The sequence below is a fragment of the Nicotiana tabacum genome, chromosome 2 (assembly GCF_000715075.1).
Source record: "Nicotiana tabacum cultivar K326 chromosome 2, ASM71507v2, whole genome shotgun sequence".
Taxonomy (NCBI): Eukaryota; Viridiplantae; Streptophyta; class Magnoliopsida; order Solanales; family Solanaceae; genus Nicotiana; species Nicotiana tabacum.
Genome location: NC_134081.1, coordinates 9,432,513 through 9,457,598, shown reverse-complemented (window position 1 = coordinate 9,457,598; position 25,086 = coordinate 9,432,513). Strand labels below are relative to the sequence as shown.

General features: G+C 35.4%; 1 protein-coding gene across 3 annotated transcripts; it reads right to left on the bottom strand.

The window, feature by feature from the left end:
* Positions 1–10,406: 10,406 nt before the first annotated feature.
* On the bottom strand, positions 10,407–23,587 carry LOC107763784 (uncharacterized). 3 transcript variants are annotated; one of them, XM_075230438.1, is made up of 5 exons: positions 23,427–23,587; positions 20,735–22,998; positions 19,294–19,611; positions 19,099–19,161; positions 10,407–10,974 (listed from the first exon to the last, which is right to left on the bottom strand). In XM_075230438.1, exons 3-5 carry the CDS (start codon positions 19,485–19,487, stop codon positions 10,869–10,871), a joined length of 363 nt encoding a protein of 120 aa, XP_075086539.1. In that variant the 5' UTR covers positions 19,488–19,611; positions 20,735–22,998; positions 23,427–23,587; the 3' UTR covers positions 10,407–10,868. The 3 variants fall into 3 exon arrangements, with proteins under 3 accessions (XP_075086539.1, XP_016437766.1, XP_075086540.1); XM_016582280.2 differs by having other exon boundaries at positions 19,294–19,495; XM_075230439.1 differs by lacking the exon at positions 10,407–10,974 and adding an exon at positions 10,984–12,173 and having other exon boundaries at positions 19,294–19,495.
* Between the last annotated feature and the right edge of the window lie 1,499 nt (positions 23,588–25,086).

Here is a 25,086-nt window from a genome sequence, read left to right as displayed (position 1 = left end):
TTTATTCTTGATGGTGACTTTGTTCAACTGCCGATAATCTATACATATCCTCATCGATCCATCTTTCTTCTTCACAAACAACACAGGTGCACCCCAGGGCGAGACACTAGGTCTAATGAAGCCCTTATCAAGCAAATCTTGTAACTGCTCCTTCAATTCTTTCAACTTTGGCGGGGCCATGCGATATGGCAGAATGGAAATAGGCTGAGTGCCTGGAGCCAAATCAATGTAGAAATCAGTATCCCTGTCGGGTGGCATTCTCGGCAGGTCTGCAGGAAACACCTCTAGAAACTCACGAACAATCGGAACCGAATCTATGGAAGGAACCTCCGCACTAGAATCGTGGACATAAGCCAAATAAGCTAGACACCCTTTCTCGACCATATGCCGAGCCTTTACATAAGAGATAACCCTGCTGGTAGAATGGCCGAGATTCCCTTTCCGCTCTAATCGAGGCAACCCCTGCAAGGCTAAGGTCACCGTCTTGGCGTGACAATCTAATATAGCATGATAAGGTAACAGCCAATCCATACCCAGTATGACATCAAAATCAACCATGTCGAGAAGTATAAGATCTACACGAGTCTTAAGACTCCCAATGGTGACCACACACGAACGATAAACACAATCTACAACAATAGCATCTCCCACTGGCGTGGACACATATACAGGAGCACTCAAGGAATCACGAGGCACAACCAAATAGGAAGCAAAATAGGATGACACATAGGAGTAAGTAGATCCCGGATCAAATAGAACTGAAGCATCTCTACTGCAAACTGAAACAGTACCTGTGATAACAGCGTCAGATGACTCAGCCTCAGGCCTGGCTGGGAAAGCATAACACCGGGGCTAGGCCCCACCACCCTGAACTACTTCCCTAGGACGGCCTCTAGCTGGCTGATCTTCACCTCTAACGGCCTGACCTCCACCTCTAATTGTCTGGCCCCTACCTCTGGCTGCCTGACCCCTGCCTCTGGCTGGCTGAGCAGGTGGTGCAGCAACTGGTGCCGGAACCATGGCACGAGAACTCTGATGCTGTGAGCTGCCCGTTGCCCAAGGGCAAAATCTGGCAATGTGCCTCGGATCACCACAAGTGTAACATAACCTCGGCTGCTGTGACTGTTGACCCTGAAACTAACCCTATCGACCTGAATAACCACCCTAATAACTCTGGAGTGGAGGTGCACAAATAGGAGTTGGTGGTGCACTGTAGTCTAGCTGGTCGGAATAATGTATCTGAGGGCCACGACCACTTGAGGCACCGTGGGATGCCCGGAGCGCTGAATGAAATGGCCTAGGAGGATGGCCTCTACCAAAAGTACTACTGCCTCTAGATGAGGCACCGCTGAACTCACCGAAATGACGAGGCCTCTTGTCAGACCCCTGACCTCCTTGAGTAAGAACCATCTCGACTCGTCTGGCGATATTAGCAGCCGCCTGAAAAGAAATCTCACTCCCAGTCTCCTTAGCTATCTGCAATCTAATAGGCTGAGCAAGTCCATCAATAAACCTCCTCACCCTCTCTCTCTCTCGGTGGGAAGTAGAAGAATGGCATGACGGGCCAAATCCACAAAATGGGTCTCATACTGTGTAACCGTCATACCGCCCTGCTGGAGACGATTAAACCGACTGCTACGCTCCTCCCTCAATGTGATAGGTAGAAACTTCTCTATGAAGAGCTGAGAGAACTGGTACCAAGTAAGAGCAGGTGACCCTGCTGGTCTGGTTAACAAGTAATCTCTCCATCATTTCTTGACGGAACCAGTCATTTGAAATGCAGCAAAATTGACCCTATTGGTCTCCACTATACCTATGTTCCGTAGAACTTCGTGACAGCTGTCAAGATACTCCTAGGGGTCCTCTGAAGGGGCACCGCTGAAGTGAACAGGAAAGAGCTTGGTAAACCTGTCCAATCTCCTTAAAGCCTCAGAAGACATAGCTGGCCCATCTCCGACCTGTACTGCAATAACCGGCTGAACTAATCTGACTGGCTGAGCTGCTGGAGCCTGATACTGGGGAGCCATCTGCTCCGGAGCGGGAGTGGTAGGAGTCTGGGCTCCTCCTTTAACCTGAGAGACTGCTGGTGCCATGGGAAATGTGCCAGTCTGGGCCACACTCTCCATAAAGCCTACCAAACTGACCAAAGCGTCCTGAAGTGCTGGGGTAGCAATGAACCCCTCCGGAACCTGAGCTGGTCCGATAGGAACAGTCTGGGCTGGAACCTCCTCGACAATCTCTATTTGAGGCTCCACTGCTGGGACTGCTGCTCGGGCCCTAGGCTGAGCCCTGCCCCTGCCTCGGCCTCTGGCACAACCTCGGCCTCGACCTCTGCCCCGCGTAGGAGCTATCACTGGAAGCTCTAGCTGCTGCTCAGCTGAGGAAGCGGTACGCGTTCTCGCCATCTGCGAGAGAATAAGAGTAGAAGAGTTCAATCAGTATTGCGAAAGCAAAAATTGCACGACAAGGAAGAATAGAAGTGAAACATGTTCCTAAACTCCATAGTCTCTGGAAGATAAGCACAGACGTCTCTGAACCGATCCTCCAGACTCTACTAAGCTTGCTCGTGAATCGTGAGAACTAGGCAACCTAGTGCTCTGATATCAAATGTCACGACCCAAAATTTTTCACCGACGGGACCGTGATGGCGCCTAACATTTCACTTGCCAGGCAAGCCAACGTTAGAGAATCATTAAACCAATTTCTTATTTTCATTCATTAAGTAACAATAATTAACTAAAATAAAATATAATAAGTGCGGAATATCATAAAAACTGTATTAGTTACTACCACCCGGATCTGGAGTCACAATTTACGAGCATTCTAGAATTTACTACAAGTAATAGCGTGAAAGAAATACAATTGTCTGAATAAAAGAAACCGTAGAACAGAAATGATAGACGGGGACTTCAAGGTCTGTGAACGCCGACAAATCTACCTTGAATCTCCGGACAATGGACCAATAGCAAAATCTCGATCAACCAGAGCCGGTATCAAAATCTGCACAGAAAGTGCAGAGTGCAGCATCAGTACAACCGACTCCATGTACTGGTAAGTGTCGAGCCTAACCTCGACGAAGTAGTGACGAGGCTAAGGCAAGGCACTTATAATTAACTTGTTTAATTTAACAGTGCATATGCAAATAACAGGAATGAAGAACTAAACAGAAAATGTCGGGAGGGAAAAACATATTGAGGGGAATAAAAGATAAAGAACTACAACAGAATGATCACCGAAGCAATCAATATACCATGAATCAACAGGAATAGTGAATATAGTAAGGAAAAATGCATGGCATCACCCTTCGTGCTTTCTCTCAATCTCACCATAAAATTAATAGAAACGGCACGGCATCACCCTTCGTGCATTAACACTCACAATATGGCACGGCATCACCATTCGTGCATTAACACTCACAATATGGCACGACATCACTCTTCGTGCGTTAACACTCTCCCTTACCATAATGCAATGCATAAATAACATCAGGGAGATAGAATAAAACGTACAAATCATACTTCAACATTTGGTTCCATAATATTAATCTCAACTTGAAATAAAAACTCAATTATCACCAGAAAATCCGTTAACATAATAAGAACAATAATTTGGATAACACTAGTATAACACGTAGCAATTTGGCATAGGAATGAGATAATATAAGAAAAACAGAGAAACATGAAAAAACAGGTAAATTGGCGGCGCATAGGTATTCGTCACCTCACATATACGCCGCTCACAAGAATTTCACTTAGCAATTAATCTAAGGTTCCTAATTCCCTCAAGTCAGGGTTAGACACAACACTTACTTCGCTCTGAAGGCCACTTAATCCTCAATCACAGCCTTTCCTTTGGAATTCACCTCCAAACCACTCGTATCTATTCAAAAATGACTTAATAATATCAAATATTGCTAAAGGAATCAATTATATTGCATAAATTAAATTTTTCAAAATTTCCTCCAAAAAGTAGAAATATCGACCCCGGGCCCGCTTGGTCAAAACTCGAGGTTCGGACATAAATTCTTTTACCCATTCACCCCCGAGCCCGAATATGTAATTAGTTTTAGAATCCGACCTCAAATTGAGGTCTAAATTCCCGAAATCCCTATTTTCTACCCTAACCCCTAATTCTACCATAAAACTCTAGATTTTTGATTGATAATTCAAGGAATGTAATGGGTAATTGAAAGAAAATGGTTTAGAATCACTTACCAATACTTTGGGGAAGAAAATGACTCTTGAAAATCGCCTCTACCCATTTGGTTCTTGAAAAATATTGAAGAAATGGCTTAAACCTGTGTTTGATTCTGTTTTATGCACTGGGCGACAGTGTGCATCGCGTTCGCGAGGTCACTGTCGCGTTCGCGAAGGGTACTGGCTGACAAGCCTTCGCATTCGCGAGACGTTGCTAGCGTTCGCGATGGTTACGCTCCCCTGGCCTTCGCGTTCGCTAGACGTTGCTCGCGTTCGCGATAAAAGAACGACCAACCCTCCCCCAGGTCCCCAAGTGCTTCGCGTTCGCGATGAGCAGGTCGCGTTCGCGATGAGCAGGGCGCATTCGCGAAGTGTAAATCCCCCATCACTTCGCGTTCGCGACCAGGCCTTCGCGTTCGCGAAGAAGGATTCTCAGCCTCACCGGATTACTCTTCGCGAACGCGAAGAAGGACATGCCAGAACACAGATTCTGCACAAAAACCAGATTTCCAAAGTCCAAAACATCCCGTGGCCTATCCGAAACTCACCCGAGCCCTCGGGGCTCCAAACCAAACATGCACACAAGTCTAAAAATATCATACGAATTTGCTCGCGTGATCAAACCGCCAAAATAACACCTAGAATTCTAAATTTAGCACCAATTCAAATGAAATTCTCAAGAACACTTTAAAATCCATAACTTTTCAACTAGACGTCCGAATCACGTCAAATCAACTCCGTTTCTCACCAAATTTCTCAGACATGTCTTAAATATCGTAATAAACCTGTACCGGACTCCGGAACCAAAATACGGACCCGATACTAACAATGCCAAATATCAATCAATTCTTAAAAATAAAATAATTTCCAAACTTTTAATTTTCATCAAAAATTCATAACTCAAGTTAGGGACCTCCAAATTCGATTCCGAGCATACGCCCAGGTCCCATAATTCGATACGGACTCACCGGGATCGTAAAAGCATAAATCCGGGCTCGTTTACCAAAACTGTTGACCGAAATTAACTAAAATTAACTTTTAAGGCAAAAATTCTTATTTTCATTAGTTTTCAACATAAAAGCTTTGTGGAAACCTGCCCTGACTGCGCACGCAAATCGAAAAGGGTAAAAATGAGATTTTTAAGGCTCAAGAGCGCCGATTCGAGTTCTAAAATATAATAATACCTTTTGGGTCATCACAGATTTTGATAAAATCCAAACTAACTCGGTGCATGTACACCCCTAATATGCACGATTACATATCTAAATTATAGTTTCATAAGTGTCATTTAGACAAAAAAATATTATGATTCTTGCATCAGACACACACTAATCATACAATACTGGAAAGTAATGTAACACGAACATTAATTTGGACTGGGAAGTAAAGACTTTGAAACTTCACGAACCCGGATCCAATGTTATGGTATCGTATTTGTCTGAACTCAATATTTCTGGCGCGGAGCATAAATAATAAAACTATCAACGGAAGGAGGGGAGGATCCACACCTGCAAATCAGGGGCGGATTCAATGTTACGGTACGGTACTCTCAATGCGGCAATAATCATATAATTGCAAGAAATAGTAGATATGACCCTATAATTTTTAAAATATATATTAAAAATATTAAAGGCTGAACTCATGGGGTTTAAGTCTTATATGTAAATAAGTGAAATTTTGATAATATACTGACAGTAGTTTGAGCAAAATTGCGTGGTCGTAAAAGATATGAAATTACCTCTTAGCTTAACAAATTTTGAGTATCCAATTTCATATAACTTGTATAGCTCTAGTTTATTACTCCATATGTTGGGGAAAACTCCATTCGAATTCATTTATTTTTCACCGACAAACCTATGCATAAAAATTAAAAATAATTTGCGCATGATTCTTAGTGGTCTAAATGTAACTTGTCTTTAAAATGAATTATTTTTCTTGATAACATTAACTGGAAATTGTACATTTGGAACTGGCATTTTATTATATCCTATATCCTACTTTTTAAATGTACGTCATAGGATTAAGATACACTGACTGGTTGGATTTTCTTGATTGGTAGGGGTCTTCTAACTCAAAAAACTACTTCTTCCGTCCAAGTTTACTACTATTGACTTCTCACACCTATAATAAATAATATGATAATTTTTCTATATCACTCCTATTTATTATATATTGAAAATAAAAAATACTTAATAAGAAGGGTAAAATAGGTATAAAATAATAAATTATCCATTGATTTTTTAAACTGGACAAGTAAAAATAGAAATCTATTTTTAATATAGTGGATAAATAAATTTGGACGGAAGGAGTAAGTTGTAATTAAATTGAGTCACAAGTCAGCTGAGAGACACACACTCATATTACTAGCTAATTAAATAAAGATAAGGAGATTAAGGCCTCATTTTTTTTTAAAAAAGATTAAGACGTCTTAATCTTAATACACATCTTGATATGTATTAAGATCTGAATATTAAATAATTAAGACCGTTTGATTTTTAACATCTGAATGTATGTAATTTATCTTTATTTGAAAATTAATAAAGATAAAATTCAATTAAAATACTAATCAATCTAATATTCTATGGTAGTTGTTGATGGTGATGGCTAACGGTGGTGCTTGTGAATCCCGACTAGAGGCGGCGATTGGTGGTAATTTTGGTTGATGGTGGTGGCTCAGGGTAGTAGCTAGTGGTAATTGGTAGTGGTGGCTATTATGATTGAGGATGGTGGTGATAGTTAGTAATGGCAGGTGGTGGTGGTAGATGTGATTGAGGAAGGTGGTGGTGGATGGTGGTAGTTTATAATGAATAGGCAGTGCCGGCTGATGGTGATGGGATGGTTAGTTGTGGTGGTTGAGGTGAATGAGTGTTGGTTGTGGTTGAAAATGATAGTTGTGGGAGTGGTGGGTGATGGTAGTCGATAATGGTGGCTATGATTGAAGATGATGGTGGTGGTGGTGGTGGTGGGTGGCATGGTGGTAGTTGATAATGGTTGGCGGTGGCGGCAGTTAATAATGAATGTGGATGATAACAGCTTAATGAAATTAAGTATCTGTTATATATATAGACATATTCAGACTCATTAAGTGGTTGTGGAGTAAATAAAAGCAAACACACTTAATGATTAAGATCTGAATAATTAAGATTCTGATTTTAAAAATAAACGCACTTAATGTCTGAGATCTGATTAATTAAAATTCAGATCTTCGTTGAATGCAAACAAATAAGGCCTAACAATTGTTTAGCCACAACGCCACAAAAAGTAGGAGGGAATAAATGGGGATCGGGGGGAGCTAAGTGTACAAAATGCTAAAGTCAAAAAATGACTGACAAGAGTTTGAAGTAAAATTATTCAGAAGTCAACTGGCAGTGAAATTAAATGATTATAGTTCAGAAGTCAACTGGTACCAAGTATTCAGAGGTTTTACAATGAGAAATTCAAATGCCCACTGCCAGAAAACTCAGTAGTATTAATTAGTTACATTTGGCAGGGCCTAGGCATGTTTTGACTTATTCAAATGGATCATTAAATCCCAAAAGAGAAAAGAACTACGAAATACAAACAAATTTGCTTAAGAAAAGTGTTAGAAAAAGCATGGACACTTTGTTTTTTCCGAGAAGTAGGGGTGTGCATAGGTCGGGTTGGTTCGAATTTTTCAATTATCAAACCAAATTAATGGTGTCGGGTTTTTAAATTTATAAACCAAACCAAACCAACAATGTCGGATTTTTCAATCTCGTTTTTCTCGGATTTTCGGGGTTTTTTCGGTAAAGTGTTCAGAGCATAAAATATATAACTTGTGCTCCAAATATTTCTTAAGTCCTAGTAAAATACAACTATATAATGTGTTTTTCAAGAAACTAACACAACAATATGAGATAAATCATAGCATTATACTAAAATATTCAATAACAAAGATAAAATAATAAAATTACATAAAAATAAATATTGCTAATTAATAAGCCATAATGAAAATTAACATAATCTAAAAATACTATATAGGTCATGCTAAAATTAGTATAGCTAATAGGTATTAATATTAATTACATAACTAAGCACTAAAGAAAAAGATAAACTAAGTTATGCATTTTCAATATAAACCAATGTAAAACTAAAATAATTATCCAACACTGTCGTCATTCCTAGTATTGAATTTAATTTCTTTTGTTAGCATTAATATTGATTTGAACTTTGTTTGAGTTACTACATTTACGGGCTATAAAATTTATTTATCATTCAAGAATGTTAAGTTTAAACTTGAAATAATACGTTAAAAGATAAAACTATGAAAAAGTTTAAGAAATATTTATAAATTACATTACAATAAATACTTATATGTATAAAATATTTTTAAAAATTATATAAATGTACTATCGGGTTGGTTTGGTTTCGCTTTGACTTTTTTTAGTTAAAACCAAACCAAATCAATTATGGTCGGGTTTTATTTTCCAATACCAAACCACATCCGATTTTTTTTTTTCCGGTTTGACTCAGATTATCGGTTTGATGCGATTTATCGATTTTCTTTGTACACCCCTACATAGAAGTCTCTTGTGGTTTCTGGCCCGACTCCAATTGATGTGCACGTTTGGAACTCGAACGTGCTCCATTATCCTTCTTTCTACTTTAAAAATACTCTGCTTACTGTTGTTAGGATCGATATAATTAGATATCATAGGGAAGCTAATAAAATATACATTTATATATGATCCATTATATAAAAGAGAGTTCAAAATATCGAAAAAACAACCTCATAAAAATACAAACACAAACACAACAGATAACACTTGTCTTAAAGCTTTTTCCTCCAATAAAATAAAAAGACTAACTAAATATGAGAAACTTAAAATTTCCATTTAGGAACAAGAAAACCCCAATTATAGTAAAGATATTGTCCTTCCTTCAAAACATAAAAAATAAAAAAATCAGGCAAATACCTAATAGGTTTTGTTTGCAATAGGTGCGCCCCCATCGTGCATTGTATCTTTACTCTTAAATCCAAACACTGAGATGGAAATCGTTCTACACCTAAATCTACTCCAAATGATCTCATATTTAAAACATAACCTCCAAATATCATAAAGAACAAATCCTAAATCATCAATTTGTCAAAATAACAATAAATCTAACAAATCGTTACAATTAATAATAAGAAGAAGAAAAAACCTTAAACAATAGCAAGGGAATGAGCGTCACAACAGCTCAGAATAAATCATCTTAAAACATGCTCACAAACATAATGAAAATTCACGGTCACCTTTATTTTCATAGCGACTAAAAAGGAGGAGGTCTAGGAGTAGGAAGAGAAAAAAGCCCGAAGTTGTTAATTTTTTTTTTAAAAAGTGGATACAAGTTAAATGAGGACGACCAAATAGGATGCCCGTTAAATTTTGGCTACATTTTCTTTACAAGTAGAAGAAAGCGAGGACTTCTAGCCCACATTAGACTAACATATCCAGCAGACACAATAAACTCAAACAAGATAGTTGTATAAAGTAGACTGTCTTAAAGCACCAAAATTGGTCCAACTTAAATAATGATAATCCAACTTCCACCTATACGACAAACTATATATAAGAACCTCATGTGCCGCGAATCTAGATTAACTAAAGGCTCCAATAAGAATACCGGACATCGAGCAAAAAAGAAAAAACTATTTAAGAGATTGTTCCATTGGGACGGTTGCAATGAATTGCTTCCATTTTCTAAAATACAGAACACACAGAAAGCAATCCAATAGTATCACTCACTGATAAATTACCCAATACTCCTCATTCGTCAAGAACAATGAAAACTTAAGGAAATGGAGAATGACGAATCTCAACTATTGCAACGATTTAGCAGTAGTTTTCCTCCAGGTTGTGTCCCTCCCTAAGATAGTTTACCTTTTTATCGTCTATTACAATTTAGCTGAGTGGATTAAGTTGCCAATAAAACGAACCCGATTGCATAATCCTGTCAGCTAATTAACGAACTTGTCTCAATTATGAGAAATTTGTCATACATTGATTAGATTTGAATTCTAAGGTTCTCTATATGCAGTATGCACAAACATTTAGCTTATTGGAAGAGTTTAACAAAGCTCAGTTCTCATGGTTGTAAAGAGTCTAGAACTTCGTAGAACATAACAAATCTATATAAAATGCTATTTGAGTGAGGTTCTATTTCATGTTTGAGAAGTCAACATGGACCATACAAGGAAAAGACTACGAGAGAAAATATATTTTCATCGAATCTGATTTAAAATCGACGTACCATACATCGCAAGATTCTCACCAACAGATTCAACAAATGTTGATTGGATGTGTTTCACTGGGTAGAAATAACACTTTAGTAACCAACATAATTTACCACGAAATTTAGATAAGATATCTTGTAAGATGGATTAAACGTTCTGCAGTTTAACAAAGATTTTGGAAAATTACTTGTATTTCAGCATTTAGCTGTCAAATCCAAATAGGCCATTTGGTATAGAAACATAAAGATAATGTTTCTTGCTGAATCTTGGCCAAACATAACCACCAACTAAAATCACTCACTCAGAATCATTTAAACTTGCTATACTGAGAGAGAGATGGTAGACTAACAAAAACCTATGTTCCTCAGACAAATTCTCAAAGTTCAAAAGAACTCTACCAGTAATGTAGGAGTTATAAACAGGACGAAAGAAGCTCAACTCATCGACATTAGCTTTGGACCATTATCTGGCATGCCAATTCCAGCAGCTAAATCAGCATCAAGTTGGGTGTGTGGTGCAGGGCCCATCATTATTTTCACACTGCATCAACAAAACTAATCAGGTAAAAATATACAAATTTTTTTTTCCAGACTACCAATCATTTTTTTTCTGATAACCCACAGACTACCAATCATAATCACTAAAAACATGGGTTCACACTTCATTAGTCATATTTGTATGGTTAAGCTGTTCAAGTTGAGCATATATATAAGCTCCAAACTGGATGCTCCTAGCAGAAAATAGAAAATTCTAATTTCTTTACAACCTCCTCAAAAGAATTGCGCTCAAAGTAGCATCTCAGTTTATAACATATAATGTAAGTGTCGCATTTACCATTTATTACACGTATATTTGTGTCATGTTTATGACTTTGAGATGTTTATGTGAAACAACTTCCCCTACATTACCACGTCACATGTGCTAAATTATCGAAGATATCCGATCCCTACTTGGCCAACCCAAAGGAAATAGAGAAGTTGAAAGAAGTAGAAAACAAGATTGTCCAAATGGACCCTAAAATGAAATAACAGATGCAGTTGCAAAGACAAACTGCAGCTCAGTAAGTTAAGTTAAAATATTTAAGAAGGTATTCTAGATTCTGCACGTATCTACCACCAGTATCTCTTTTCACCATCCACTGGCCAAAAGTTAATCTACTTCGTCACCCTATACCGCAAGCGTGTAAGATTGCACACACTCTACAATGGATATCCTCTATTATCATTGGTAGCCTCCATGCAGCAAACCAACCGACAAGAATAAAAAGGTCTCTTACAAAGAATACAAAGCAAATACTGCTCCGATTTAGTACAAAAGATTCTACTATTTGCATTAGTTACATACAGAGACTTCCCCAGACAAACCAGCTGCTACAATTTTTTGGCAAAAGATATTATGGTTTAACAGCAACTTATCAGGTATGCAATATTGCGTCAATACTAGCAGATGACATAGTCTTCACTATAACCCCAAAGCACGGCTCCTATGGTCCTAGGCTCCCAAAACATCATTGTCCTTACAATTTAACCCACAGAGTCTATGTCAGTCCAGAAGATCTAACTGTGCCAAATGCTGGGATCATGATGGTCCGGATCATATGCTTTAAGCTTGTTTAGTTGTTCGACCATGAATTCAGGCACCATTTCTGTCATAAGCAGCTGACCCACATAGATCACTTCAAAGAGGGTTCTTAAGATGCAATTTCATTAAATATATTGTTCAACTGAGAAAAGTAGCTCCTGCAAGTGTATTAATTTCTATTCATTAGAGCATCCACAGTTGGCTTTCTCAGTTCTTTACACACTGTAATGTTCTTTTTTTGGATGTACACCTCTCCAGCACTTTTACATAAAGAACATTTCTCACATTACCTATCAAGAAAAGGAAAGGGAAAAAAAAAAGGGCTCTTGGAAATGCTAGGCAGCAAGATGCTACCCCTTTTTGACAATACTAAGGTTTAACGGCAAATTATCAAGGCATGTAGTATTGTGCAATACAAGCAGATGGAATAAAAAATACACTCGGATGCATTGACCCACTGTTACTAAACTGAACCTGATTTCTTTCTGCCTCAAAAATCAAATTTTTTAATCCACAATTCCAATCTTAAGACGCACAAATCAACCCCAAGATTGTACATTGCCAAAAATAATTAACCTAAGAACACAGCATCATTTCGGCCACTTAAAAGTCGCAAGTTATCCTCCATTTATTAGAACAAGAAACCATGGCAGAAACTGTGTGCAGGTCATGCAAAATAAGCTTTCAGGAAGCGTTTGATTCAAAATAGGTGAAAAGAAAATTCCGGAATTTTTTTCCAACCAGCATCGAGTTTAAAAGCATTGCGGAAACCAAATGAAAATTACTGGTTGTAACAATGGGACAGGTTTTGTGGCTTTGTTTATTAGTATTTATCTGTATAAGAAATAGAAAGAAAAGATATTGCATAAACAGTCTACACATAGCAGTTACCACCCTTCAACAATTTGTGACTCAATGTTAAATTTTAACTTTGGTAAGTTTGTCAGATTTCCTACCAAGGAATGCTATAATAACAGAGGAAAAAAGCCATTATACATTCCCATGCTTAAAGAGGCTCCATTGTTTCTAAAAGACTTGACTAGATTTTATCAAGCAGGTGAACTTCCTATTATGACGTTTGGGGTATTTATCTTCATACTTAATTTTTTCTTTTTTTGATGAAAGATTGTCTTATACTGAAGATATATCAGTAAGCATACACCTTTTCAGCTACTAATTTCCTCCACACCTCAATAATCATTCCATCAGCTACCATTTCGGGAACTAGGATCGCTACCATGAAACTACAGGAATATTACAGGTCTATGGTCCTATCAAGATCGACTCATTACGAGTCCAAACTGGCCCTAACACGCCTCCCATGTCTTCGACGGGACACGGGCACTAACAGGACTTCCGGCAAAGCCTGAGCCTTTCTGCCTGAACCATTCTAACCCTACCTTAGTATCATTGGGTGATTTAATTCCTTCTAGCGATAGCAAATCATGTTAGTAGTAACCTAGTGAGCTATGTTCAACACAACAGTATTTAGCCTATCATTTAGGCTAAATCAATCTTATTACTCCCTCCGTTTCAATTTATGTGAACCTATTTCTTTTTTAATCAGTACCAAAAAGAATGACCACTTTTCTTTTTTGGAAACAATTTACCTTTATGCAATGATTTATAGCCACACAAAATATATGTGCCTCATTTTACACCACAAGTTCAAAAATCTTCTATCTTTTCTTAAACTCCGTACCCAATAAAATGGGTTCACATAAATTGAAACGGAGGGAGTATTATAAATATAATACAAAATTAAAATACCTGGATACACCAAGGTTGTGGCCAAAAATCTTCTATCTTTTCTTAAACTCCGTGCCCAATCAAATGGGTTCACATAAATTGAAACGGAGGGAGTATTATAAATATAATACAAAATTAAAATACCTGGATATACCAAGGTTGTGGCCAATAGTCGACCTTTTCTGATATTATATATAAAAACTTTACAAAGATAACTTGTTTACAGGTTGCCTACTCTAAATCAGATCGGATCCTTATATAATGGATCACCTCTGAATACAATGGTTAGTGCCCGATAGTTTTTGATAAAGTGGGCCTATACTACTTTAATAATTACAACTTAGATAATTTGCCTGTCATGATAAGGTGAGCCTCTCTTTCTTTATTAAAGAATCTATCTTTATAAAAGTTGTTTGTTCGTATTACTAGAATATGGGACCTTCTTTCTTATTATTTGCCTTTGTCATTTTTGGCCTTGCTGGAAGATTCTTCCACAATTGTCTTGAAGTGTTGCAGATATGCTTCAATATCTATTTCTTCAGTGTCACTGACACTTTGGGATTCCCCTGCTATGCACGTTTATTTTACTGTGGTATTACCTGCTGATGCCATAGAAATATCATCTGGTATTTCTCTGTCTAGATTTTTCATTAAATCTTTCTTGACCTCTTCCACATACGAAGCCAATATATTTGATCTGGAGGAATCTCCTTTCTTCATCTGAAGTTTCCTTGCTATTTGCTGAAATGGACTGGTATCACTTGTTCCATATACAGTCTGACTTTTTTATTTATCCATAGTACTTTTAATTGTCTCTATGATTTTCTGGCCATGAGTATTTCCTTTGTCTTTCTGGAGCAATTTGTTCCAGAACTTTGTATAAAAAATTCTTTTAAGGCATGGAAATCCATTTGTATCAACTTGAACTTACACAGACAATCTCATTATCCAAGGAATTGAGAATTTTATAAAAAAGTACATAACTGTCATTCCTTGAAAGAAGATATTATTCTTTTGTAACTCAATAATTTTGGGAGATACCTCTACCCATTCAGTATATAAACTTTTATATAATTCAGGTAAAATATTCAGTGAAGGACCATATAAAGTCCACCATTCTTTGCTATTTGCTTAAATGGACTAGTATCACTTGTTCCTCCTGCTGATACAGTCTGACTTTTGTATTTATATATAGTACTTCTAATTGTGTCTATGATTTTCTGGCCATGAGTATTTCCTTTGTCTCAATTTGTTCCAAAACTTTGTATACAAAATTTTTTAAGACATGGAAACCCATTTGTATCTTTTGAACTTCCGCAGACCATCTCATTATCCACAGAATAGAGAATTATAGTAAAGAGTACATAATTGCCATCCCTTGAAAGAAGATATTATTCTTTTGTAACTCCATAATTTTGGGAGATACCTCTACCCATTCAATATACAAACTTTTATATAATTTAGGTAAAATATTCAGTGAAGACCCTCACTGAATAATTTACTTGAATATTTTACTTGGTAAAAATATTTTACCTGAATTATATAAAAGTTTATATACATAATGGATAGAGGTATCCCCCAAAATTAGAGTTACAGAAGAATAATATCTTGGGATGGTAGTTATGTACTTTTTTATAGAATTCTCAATTCCTTGGATAATGAGATGGTCTGTGAAAGTTCAAGATGATACAAATGGGTTTACATGCCTTAACAGATTTTGTTATACAAAGTTCTGGAACAAATTGCTCCAGAAAAACAAAGGACATACTCATGGCCAGGAAATCATAAAGACAATTAAAAGTACTATTGATAAATCCAAAAGTAAGATTGTATCAACAACAGGAACAAGTGATACCAGTCCATTTAAGCAAATAGCAAGGAAATTTCAGATGAAGAAAGGAGTCACCTCCAGATCAGAAATACTAGCTTCGTATATGGAAGAGGTCAAGAAAGATTTAATGAAAAATCTAGACATAAAAATACCAGATGATATTTCTCTGGTATCAGCAGGTAATACCACAAAAGAAGAAACGTGTATAGCAGGGGAATCCCAAAGTGTCGGTGACACTTAAGAAATAGATATTGAAGCATATCTACAACACTTCAAGACAATTATGGAAGAATCTTCCAGCAATACCAAAAATGACAAAGGCAAAGAAAATGAATAAGAAAGAAGGCCACGTATTGTGAATTATTGGGATAATACTAACAAACAACTTTTATAAAGATAGATTCTTTAATAAAGAAAGAGAGGCCCACTTTATCATGTCGGGTAAATTATTTAAGTTGTAATTATTAAAGTAGTATAGGCCCACCTTACCAAAAACTGTCGGGCACTAACCATTGTATTCAGAGGTGATCCATTATAAGATCCAATCTTATTTAAAGTAGGCAAGCTTTTTTCCAAAATTTTCTTTAGAAACTCTTAGTAAAGAACACCCCTCCTGTAAACAAGTTCTCTTTGTAAAGTTTTTATATATAATATCAGAAAAGGTCGACTATTGGCCACAACCTTGGTGTATCCAGGTATTTTAATTTTGAATTAAGTTTATAATAATATTATTGATTTAGCCTAAATGATATGCTAAATATTGTTGTGTTGAACATAGCACACTAGGTTACTGCTAACATGATTTGCTATCGTTAGAAGGAATTAAAAGGTAGGGTTAGAATGGTCTAGGCAGAAAGGCTCATGCTTTGCCGGAAGTCCTGTTAGTGCCTGTCGAAGCCATGAGAAGCGTGTTAGGGCCAGTTTGGACTCGTAATGAGTCGATCTTGACAGGACCATAGACCTGAAATATTCCTGTAGTTTCATTGTAGCGATCCTAGTTCCCGAAATGGTATCAGAGCTATGTGAATGAATAACAATAGGTGCTAAGTTAAAAGCAGTTTTATACTTATCTGATTCAGATATCTGGATCAGCCAATAGCCTGATTTTAAATCAAACTTTGAAAATATAATAGCATCATAAAATCTATCCAATAAATCCTTTTTATTAGGAATTGGATACTTAATCCATTTCAAGACTTTATTTAAGGGCTTATAATTAATAACCAATCTTGGAATACCACGTTACTGTTCAACATGTTTATTAACATAGAAGGCTATGCAATACAATTGGGACTTGGATGGTCTTATAAGACCTTTATGCATCAAAGAATCAATTTCCTTTTTGCATAGTTCTAAATATTCTGAGTTCATTTGGCAAGGCCTGACCTTTGTTGAAATATTATTTTCCGAAAAGTCTTCTTCATAAGGGAGACTGACTATATGTTTTTTCCTTTCCCAAAACATATTTGGATGATCTCCACATATGTGTAAAGAGAACTGATCTTTTAGAAAATCAATTTTTTCTATCAGTTTAGGATTTTGTAAATCTTCTTCGATAGTCAAGATATGAATTTCATGTTTGAGAAAATTGACTTGTCTATTTTTTAAAATAATGTTATCTCTTATTTCATTTATAAATCTTTTTAAAGGATGAGTTGTAAACTCAAAACTGATTGATTTATTATCAAAAGTTCCTGAAAATCCGGTAGAATCCCACCTTGTAATTGGGAAAATATGTAGGAAGAATGGGACTCCTAAAATGATATCATTTATTTTTTGATAAGGTAAAAATGATATCATTTGAAATATCTTTAACCAAAACAAATGTTTCTGGAATACAATCCTTGTTTTGACAAATATAAGCTTTTGGCAATTTATAACTAATACCCATTTTTTGCCCACTGGCATTTCTTAAACTATGAGTAGTTTTATGAAAATACTTTGAAGGTATTAATCCTTCTTTTATACAATATAAAAATCCGCTCCACTATCAACTAAAGCAGTAAATTCTTTTTTGAAATTATAATCTATTAAATGAGTAACTTTTATAAAAAAAAAAACTTTTGCGAAGTTATTAACTCTAGCTTTTGTATAAACTCATCATCTGCAGAATCTATTGTTAGTAGGAAAACTTCTTTTGTACTTGTATTAGAAGTACTTGTTTCTATTATATCAGGACTAAGATCCTGTTTTTCTATATCAGGACTAAGATCATGTTTTTCTAAGTTCGAAATTCTTCTGTCTAAAACTACATTTGTAGCTTTGAGCTTAGCAATCTCTTTCTTGAGATTATGAATTTCTTCCTCCATATCTTGGATTGTGGTTGGTCTATCGATAGCCTGGGTTTTTGCTTTCAGAATTCTTTTAACTTCAGACATTGTATAAGGACCCTTTTGAGAAGGAATTTCTTCTCTTTCTATAGCAGAATTTGTAGAAGACTTATCCATTCTATCAATAATCTGAGACCTTATCTCTGGGTCTTTAATAGATTTTAGCAATTCTTATCAAGCTATCATTTGTCATGACATTGATATCTAAGTCCTTAAACTGAGTAAATATTATAAAACTCATCATCAATGTTGTTATCACAAGACTGACCTTGTTTACAGGGTTCACATTCATCATCTGAGGATATATAATTATCCTTATGTAATGAGATCAAGTCGACGAACAATTTGCTATAGATATCCCTAAGAAGCCTAAAGAGTCTCATAGAGATAGGAATAAAAGGGAATTTTATGAGAAAAAGATGGAAAAAAGAAAGAAGATAAAGAATGCTTTTAGAGCAAGAAATTTTTTTATTAGATCTACCAAGCCTAATGCATGTTACAAATGTGGTAGAATAGGCCATTATGCTAAGGATTACAAAATCAAAAATAAGATAAAAAGCCTAGATATTGATGATAAGATAAAAGACTCTTTATGTAAGATTCTTATAAACTCTTCTCCGGAAAATTCTGGTCGAGAGCAGAGTGATAGAGAGGATTCTTCAACAGATGATATCTCCATCTTCATATGGTGTTTTTTCCTTTTAAAATAGAAGGGATAAGATAACGTCTTTACAATTACACAACCTCCTACAACAGCTAATAAACAGCCCCGTCTCATAGCTTCTCATGTCATTCAGATAGTTCAGCCAGAGGTGGATCTGGATTTGAACTTTATGGATCCAGTTTGAATTTCTAGCATCAGCTATTTGACTTACTGGGTTCGAAATCTATTATTGTACTTGTTTAGTGAAATTTTTAACACATATATACAGAGTTCGGATGAATTCGTAACTCTAATACTACATCCCCCTGAGTTCAGCCAAGCTGAGAAAAGCTTACTTGGGGTTTTATTTCCAAGTCGGTTCAAAGCAACCTAAGTCTAAGCAACAGCAATGAAACTAAAAGTAAGTTGCGACGTGACAATTACAATGATTCATTAAATTTCAATATTTAAGCATCATTACCTCACAGTAACAAATGAAGTAAATTAACTAAAATCAACTGACATCTTACCGCTTCCTGTGCTTTTTCGTCTTGAAATGCTCGTCCCTCACCGCAACATTCGCGAAATATCGACTACACAAATCAGACCACCCAAAACAACAAAATAAGCAAAATTCAATAAATAAACAGAACACAACACACTATTATAGATCAAATTTAATAAAATAAACAATTAATTGAGCTTCAAAAAGAAGAATAAGTTACTCGCAGTGAAGACAGTAGTATTGACCCATTCCGGGAAGATCTTCGTCGACGGGAAACTCTTTCCGTTGCTCAGCTGGCTTTTTAAGTTCGTCGTAAACGGCATCGTCTCCTTTTACGAGGAATTTTGAACGGCGAAAGGTTTTGTGAGAGTATCTTCGCTTCTTCACGCTCCTGTGTGGACACTTCCCTCCCATTTTTCACTCTGCAAATTTAGGCGGTTGATTGTGAAGGAAATTTGAAACCCTAGATTGTGAGCTGATATATGTTTCTCCCTCCAAACGACATCGTATGATGCGTGATCCCACTACTCGCTAGGATCTTGCCAAGATTTAGCGGGTAAAATTTCAAATTAGGGGTAAAAACGTTGTTAAGTGAAAATGGTATTTGAAATTTAGAGTTGTGTTTGGACATGAATATAATTTTGGGTTATTTTTTAAATTTTGTGAGTGATTTAAGTGAAAATTTGATAAAACAGCTTTTTAGAGTTTTTTAAATTTTTGAAAATTTCTAAAATATATTTTCAAGTGAAAATTGAAAAATTTATGAACAAACACTGATTTCGAAAAAAAATAAAAAACAAATTTGTAAAAAAGGAAAAATTACTTATGTCCAAACAGGCTCTTATATACTCTACCTATTTACCTCAAGTTTTTTACTTAAATTGTTCATTATCTATGGGACTAGGTTCATTTTTGTCCTTCAAATATAACCCAGAGCATCTTTAATCTCTTAACTTTGCTAAGAATATCTTTAATCCCTTAACTTTGCTAAAGTGTAGCACATTTGGTCTCACTAACAGAGCCTAAGTTAAAAACTAACAGAATGAGCAATTTTTGCCTTCTTTCTTAACTGAAGAGGCATTATTTTGGCTTTTTCACTGATGCACATTTTCCTTCCTCCTGTTTTCATTTTCGAAGGACAAGGTGAAACTAAAAACTTCATATGTTTTATCAATTCCACTTGACACATCAAAAGCAAATAAAACCAAAATAAAGAGTCATTAAACTCATCTCCTTCATAGAGAAAATGTTAAACTTCTGAGAAGTATGCAATATTAGCCATTTACAGTAGCAAAAGCAAAATAAGAGTTACTAAAATCAACTCTTTTACATCAACCTTTTAGCGACAAAAAATAATCTGCTAGGCGTATCAACCTATACATATAGTCTTTGACAGCATCCCAACTATTTTACACCAATTTTCAGCAATAAAATGGTTCTTCTATAGTAGCAAAAAACATCCTCTTATAGCAGCAACAACCAATCTTTTTCAACAGAAATTTATATACTAAAAAATATATCTCCGGTCACTCTACTTTCTTGAGTCGTGTGCATATGATCCTGGTTAGTTGGTCCTCTTCTTACTTATAATTAAGAAAATATTACAAGTCACTATATTAATAATATAATCAAATAGAGTGATATGTGTACTAAACTCATACCTGAAGCTTTATAGGAGCAAAAGATGCAGTAGAATATGAGGATTCTTGTCGCAATGTCTCATCATCATGAGAATCTGGATACACATAATTTAACTAGCAAGTTCTTTTACTATGGCCTGGATTGTGGCATAAGCTACAGTCCATTTGTTTTTGCTTCCTTTTCATTTTTTATCTACTTGCTCCAACTTCATCACGCCCTTTTCTCCTAAGCTTCTGTTTTCTTTCTTTGGTACTTTGTGTTTCCAATCGTGGAGGCAAAGGAGGTATGTTACTCGACATAGGCCACACCTCTTGACCATTCATAGGTAGAATAGAAAATGCATAGATCCTTCTATAAGTTTCTACCTTATAACAATCATCCACATATGAATTAATGTCATCATGTTTAGTCCAAATAACGGCAATGGCATGTTTGCAAGGGATTCATGTTAGATTCCATTCCCTACAACTGCATTTTCTATTTAACAAGTCCACAGCCCAATTGTTCATTATGCTTGCTCCTATTATCTCATAATTCCACTCATTTGACTTCCTAGGAATAAATTCAGCTGCACTACCTTGATTTTTGTGCAATACATCCTTAATCGTAGGGCAAATATCACCATCATTCCACTTGGCACCTTTATTGAGCCAAGCGGCAGCTTCTGAATATAGATCACAAATGTCAACCATGCAATCATCGAACCACTTTACCATTGTAGCCTTTGCAGCCTTTCAAAGGGCATTCTTGAGAGAGATACCGATCCGGCCCTCTTAAAGTTGTTATGGAGGTGTCTCACACAAAATCGATAACAAACATATGACAATACCTCATCGAACGCTTCAATCAAACTTTTTTGCTTGTCTGACATGAAGGTCCAAGTTCCATCATCATCAATGTCTAACTCACGCTTCAAATAATTTAAAAATCATTCCCATTATTCCTTTCTTTCCTTATCTACAACTGCATATGCTATCGGAAAGATATTATTATTCGGATCAAGCCCAACAACAGTTAACAATTGAGACCCATACATTGGACCCTTAAGCCAACAACCATCCACCCCAATTATTTTTCAACAACCACTCTTAAACCCCTCTTTACAACCACTAAAACAAATGTAGATTCTCTGGAACCTCTTAGGCTTGTCGGGCACCTCATTTTCAACTAACTTCATATAGACAAAGGTATTTGAATTTGTCCTCCCAATTTCATTGCAATAGTTCCATAATACCTTGTATTGAGCATTAAGATCTCCATCAATCAGTGCAAGTGCTTTTTTCTTAGCCCTTCTACATTGTGATAATGTCACTTGAACTCTCAACTATACACTAACGTGATCTCTGAATGCACCGATTGCCCAAGACCTATTAGAGCTTATGGCCTTAAGGTATCTTCGTGCAATATAAGAAGATGTTATTGATTTGTTGCGATGATTACAAATCTTACAATCATGAGTGGGATTGTATGTTCTGATCTGAAAGGCCCTATCTCGATGCATTCTTGAAGCTAGAATCTCCCAGTTGCAATCTGGATGACCACAAGTTGCTCTCACTCTCGAGTTATCATTCTTGCACCACTTAATATATTTTTCTTCATTAACTTCATGAGTTATTATAGCATATTTGAGCTCATGCTTGTTCCCAGAAGTTAGTTCTAATGCCAACACTGGTTTATCCTCGTCCGTCTTATGATTGAACTTAGGAAAGTGAAACTCTCACTATCATAATCACATTCTAAACTCTTTGTATCATATGAGTCAACACAATCTGAATCACCTTCTTCAACATCCATCTTTTTCTTAACTTATTCACTAACTTCGTATCTATGATTCTCATATTCATTATCATCCGAAAAATCATTTTCTGAATCTTCGAATTCATCGTCAGTTGAAGAATGCTCATTGTTTACTTCTTTCTCTTGTTCTACTCCACCAACTTCATTAGTATGTATAGTTCTTCCAATATATGAATCAAGATGTTCAAAGTATGCCTCAACCACCTTATCATCTGAGATATTTTTGGATACCACAGTGGCTTCTACATCAGTAGAAATAAGTCGCATTCTATTACCATATCTCCCGCACTTATGCCAGAAAGTAACAGAATCTCTCTCAAAACCACATAATTATGCCATGGAATTGAAATGTGACAGCTTTAACTCTGTATCATTAACATAGTCAATAAAATCTACACACCTGCCAAGATAATATCTACTAGGCTGATGCTTCATGGTACCACCATGTGTCACTTTTATATCGAAGAAAAAGCCTCATATGTAGGGTCTGTAAAAAAAAATTAAACCTATGTTAGACCTTTTTCTAGTCAAAGATAACCTGAAAAGGTATTTCAACAAAACTAATGGCCTACCAGGATTAGTATTTTATAGTAATCTTAAAGGAAGAAAAAGACATGTTAATGTAGGTGGACCTAACTCAGATTCCCATGTCAGAGACAAACTTATTTATTCCTTATTGCTTGTCTTTATTCCAATTTTTTATTCAAAAGGCTTGTATTATATCATGCATTTCCTGAAAAATAGAGGAGATTTAATTTTTAATAAACTTATTATAATATAACGAAGCTATCATATGTGGCATAGAAATAAAAAACACTAAAGAATGAGAAATGAAATCAACATATAGTAAAAAAAAAAATCACATTTTTTTCAGTTTGATAAAAACCCAAATAGTATTTCTTGCTAAAATCTTACCATAATTGGGTATTTTACTACCATGGCATCTAATAATCATTGGTGGAGATAAAGAAATAAGTTTCTTCACTTAAGTTCTCTTCTTGTTCCAGTCAATCAAAACTTTTTCGGAGGGGCTAGGGTTTTTGGTGAAGTATTTCTTCCCAAATTGACTTGGGGAAAAGATTGCAAATGAAGGTAGTCTTTGACCGATAGGTTTAGTATTTAAAAAGTCACGTGACTGTCAAATGGGTCCCCTTATGTTAGTTTTAGCTTAGCTTTAGTGACACCAAATGTGCTCCACTTTAGCAAAGTTAAGGAATTAAAGATGCTCTGGTTATATTTGAAGGACAAAAATAAACTCATTCTCATAGATAAGGGATAATTTAAGTCAAAAACTCTATTTACCAATATATTTTAGATTTTAGATTTCGTTAGAATTTTGGGACTAGGTGGTTTCCGTAAAAATAATAATAATAATAATAATAATAATAATAATAATAATATTAATAGTAACAAGAATTATACAAAGATAATTATGCTTCTGTTTTAAAAAAGTTGAGATCGATGTATAGATTCTTACTTCTCCCTAGATTTATATATAGTAATATATATATAGTATATATATATATATATATATATATATATATATATATATATATATATATATATATTACTATCATACATATCAAGTCACATATATCTATCTATACTATATTAAAAGCACGACGGCCCTTAGTGAAATGTTGTTCGCCTTTTTTACCCTTTATAATCTGACTTGACACTGGACAAAATAGATATTTAAATATTTTTTTAATATTTAGGATATTCTACGTAAGGAAAGATCTAATAACCAAAGTTAATTTTGTCCTAAATATTAGGAAAATAATTATTACCTTTACCTAATAACTAAAATTTTGAATTCAAGTTATTCAATTATGATTTTGTTCCTTTAAAACTTGAATTCAAGTACATATATTTTTATTCAGTAAAAAATGACAATCTGATAGAAAATTCGTCTGGGAGAAGGAAGCTACAATAAAAAAAGAGAACACTTCAAAAAGCTATGTTGTCTGATTCGAACATCTATTGAAGTCACAACTGTCCTATTTATTTTTATATTTATGTTACGTCAAATTATTTGGATGAACTTACGAAGATCATCAAGTACAAAAATCAACGAAAGCAAATTGCCATAGGGTTTTGTAAGTCACTATCTAATCCTTATACCTCTTCTGTATTTTAGATTATGGTGTTTTGAGTTGTTAGAAACTTTGGGATTTTATCGAAGTCAACACCGCAACACATAATTTTAATAAATTTTTATTTTTAATTTTATTTTATGTTCCTCACTCCTCATAATCTATGTTTTGCTGCTATATATATGTTTTTTTTCAATTTACAATATGAAATTTACCGGACTTTGTTTATTAAAACGGCTTAAAATTACATAGAATGACGGTAGCACATAATTGCCAGACATAGTTATCTGATATTTAGTCAATTTTATATACTCCTATTTGTTTAGTAGGACCATCACCTTTAAGCACAGTAAATTAAGTTAAATCTTAATTTCAAAAGTTTTTTCTACTTATATAAATATTTTTTCATTTCAGATGTCTTAGTACTTTATAAAGAATATTATAAACTCTACGGACAGAGCAACAAAAGTGTAATTTAT

Bases quoted from the DNA above. Each gene is read 5' to 3' on its own strand.
- LOC107763784 (XM_075230438.1), bottom strand. From the start codon at position 19,487: ATGGGAGGGAAGTGTCCACACAGGAGCGTGAAGAAGCGAAGATACTCT. The intron at 19,162-19,293 runs GTAACTTATTCT...TGATTTGTGTAG, and splicing joins TACTACTGTCTTCACTGCGA to TCGATATTTCGCGAATGTTG. The intron at 10,975-19,098 runs GTAAGATGTCAG...TTGTTGATGCAG, and splicing joins ACGAAAAAGCACAGGAAGCG to TGTGAAAATAATGATGGGCC.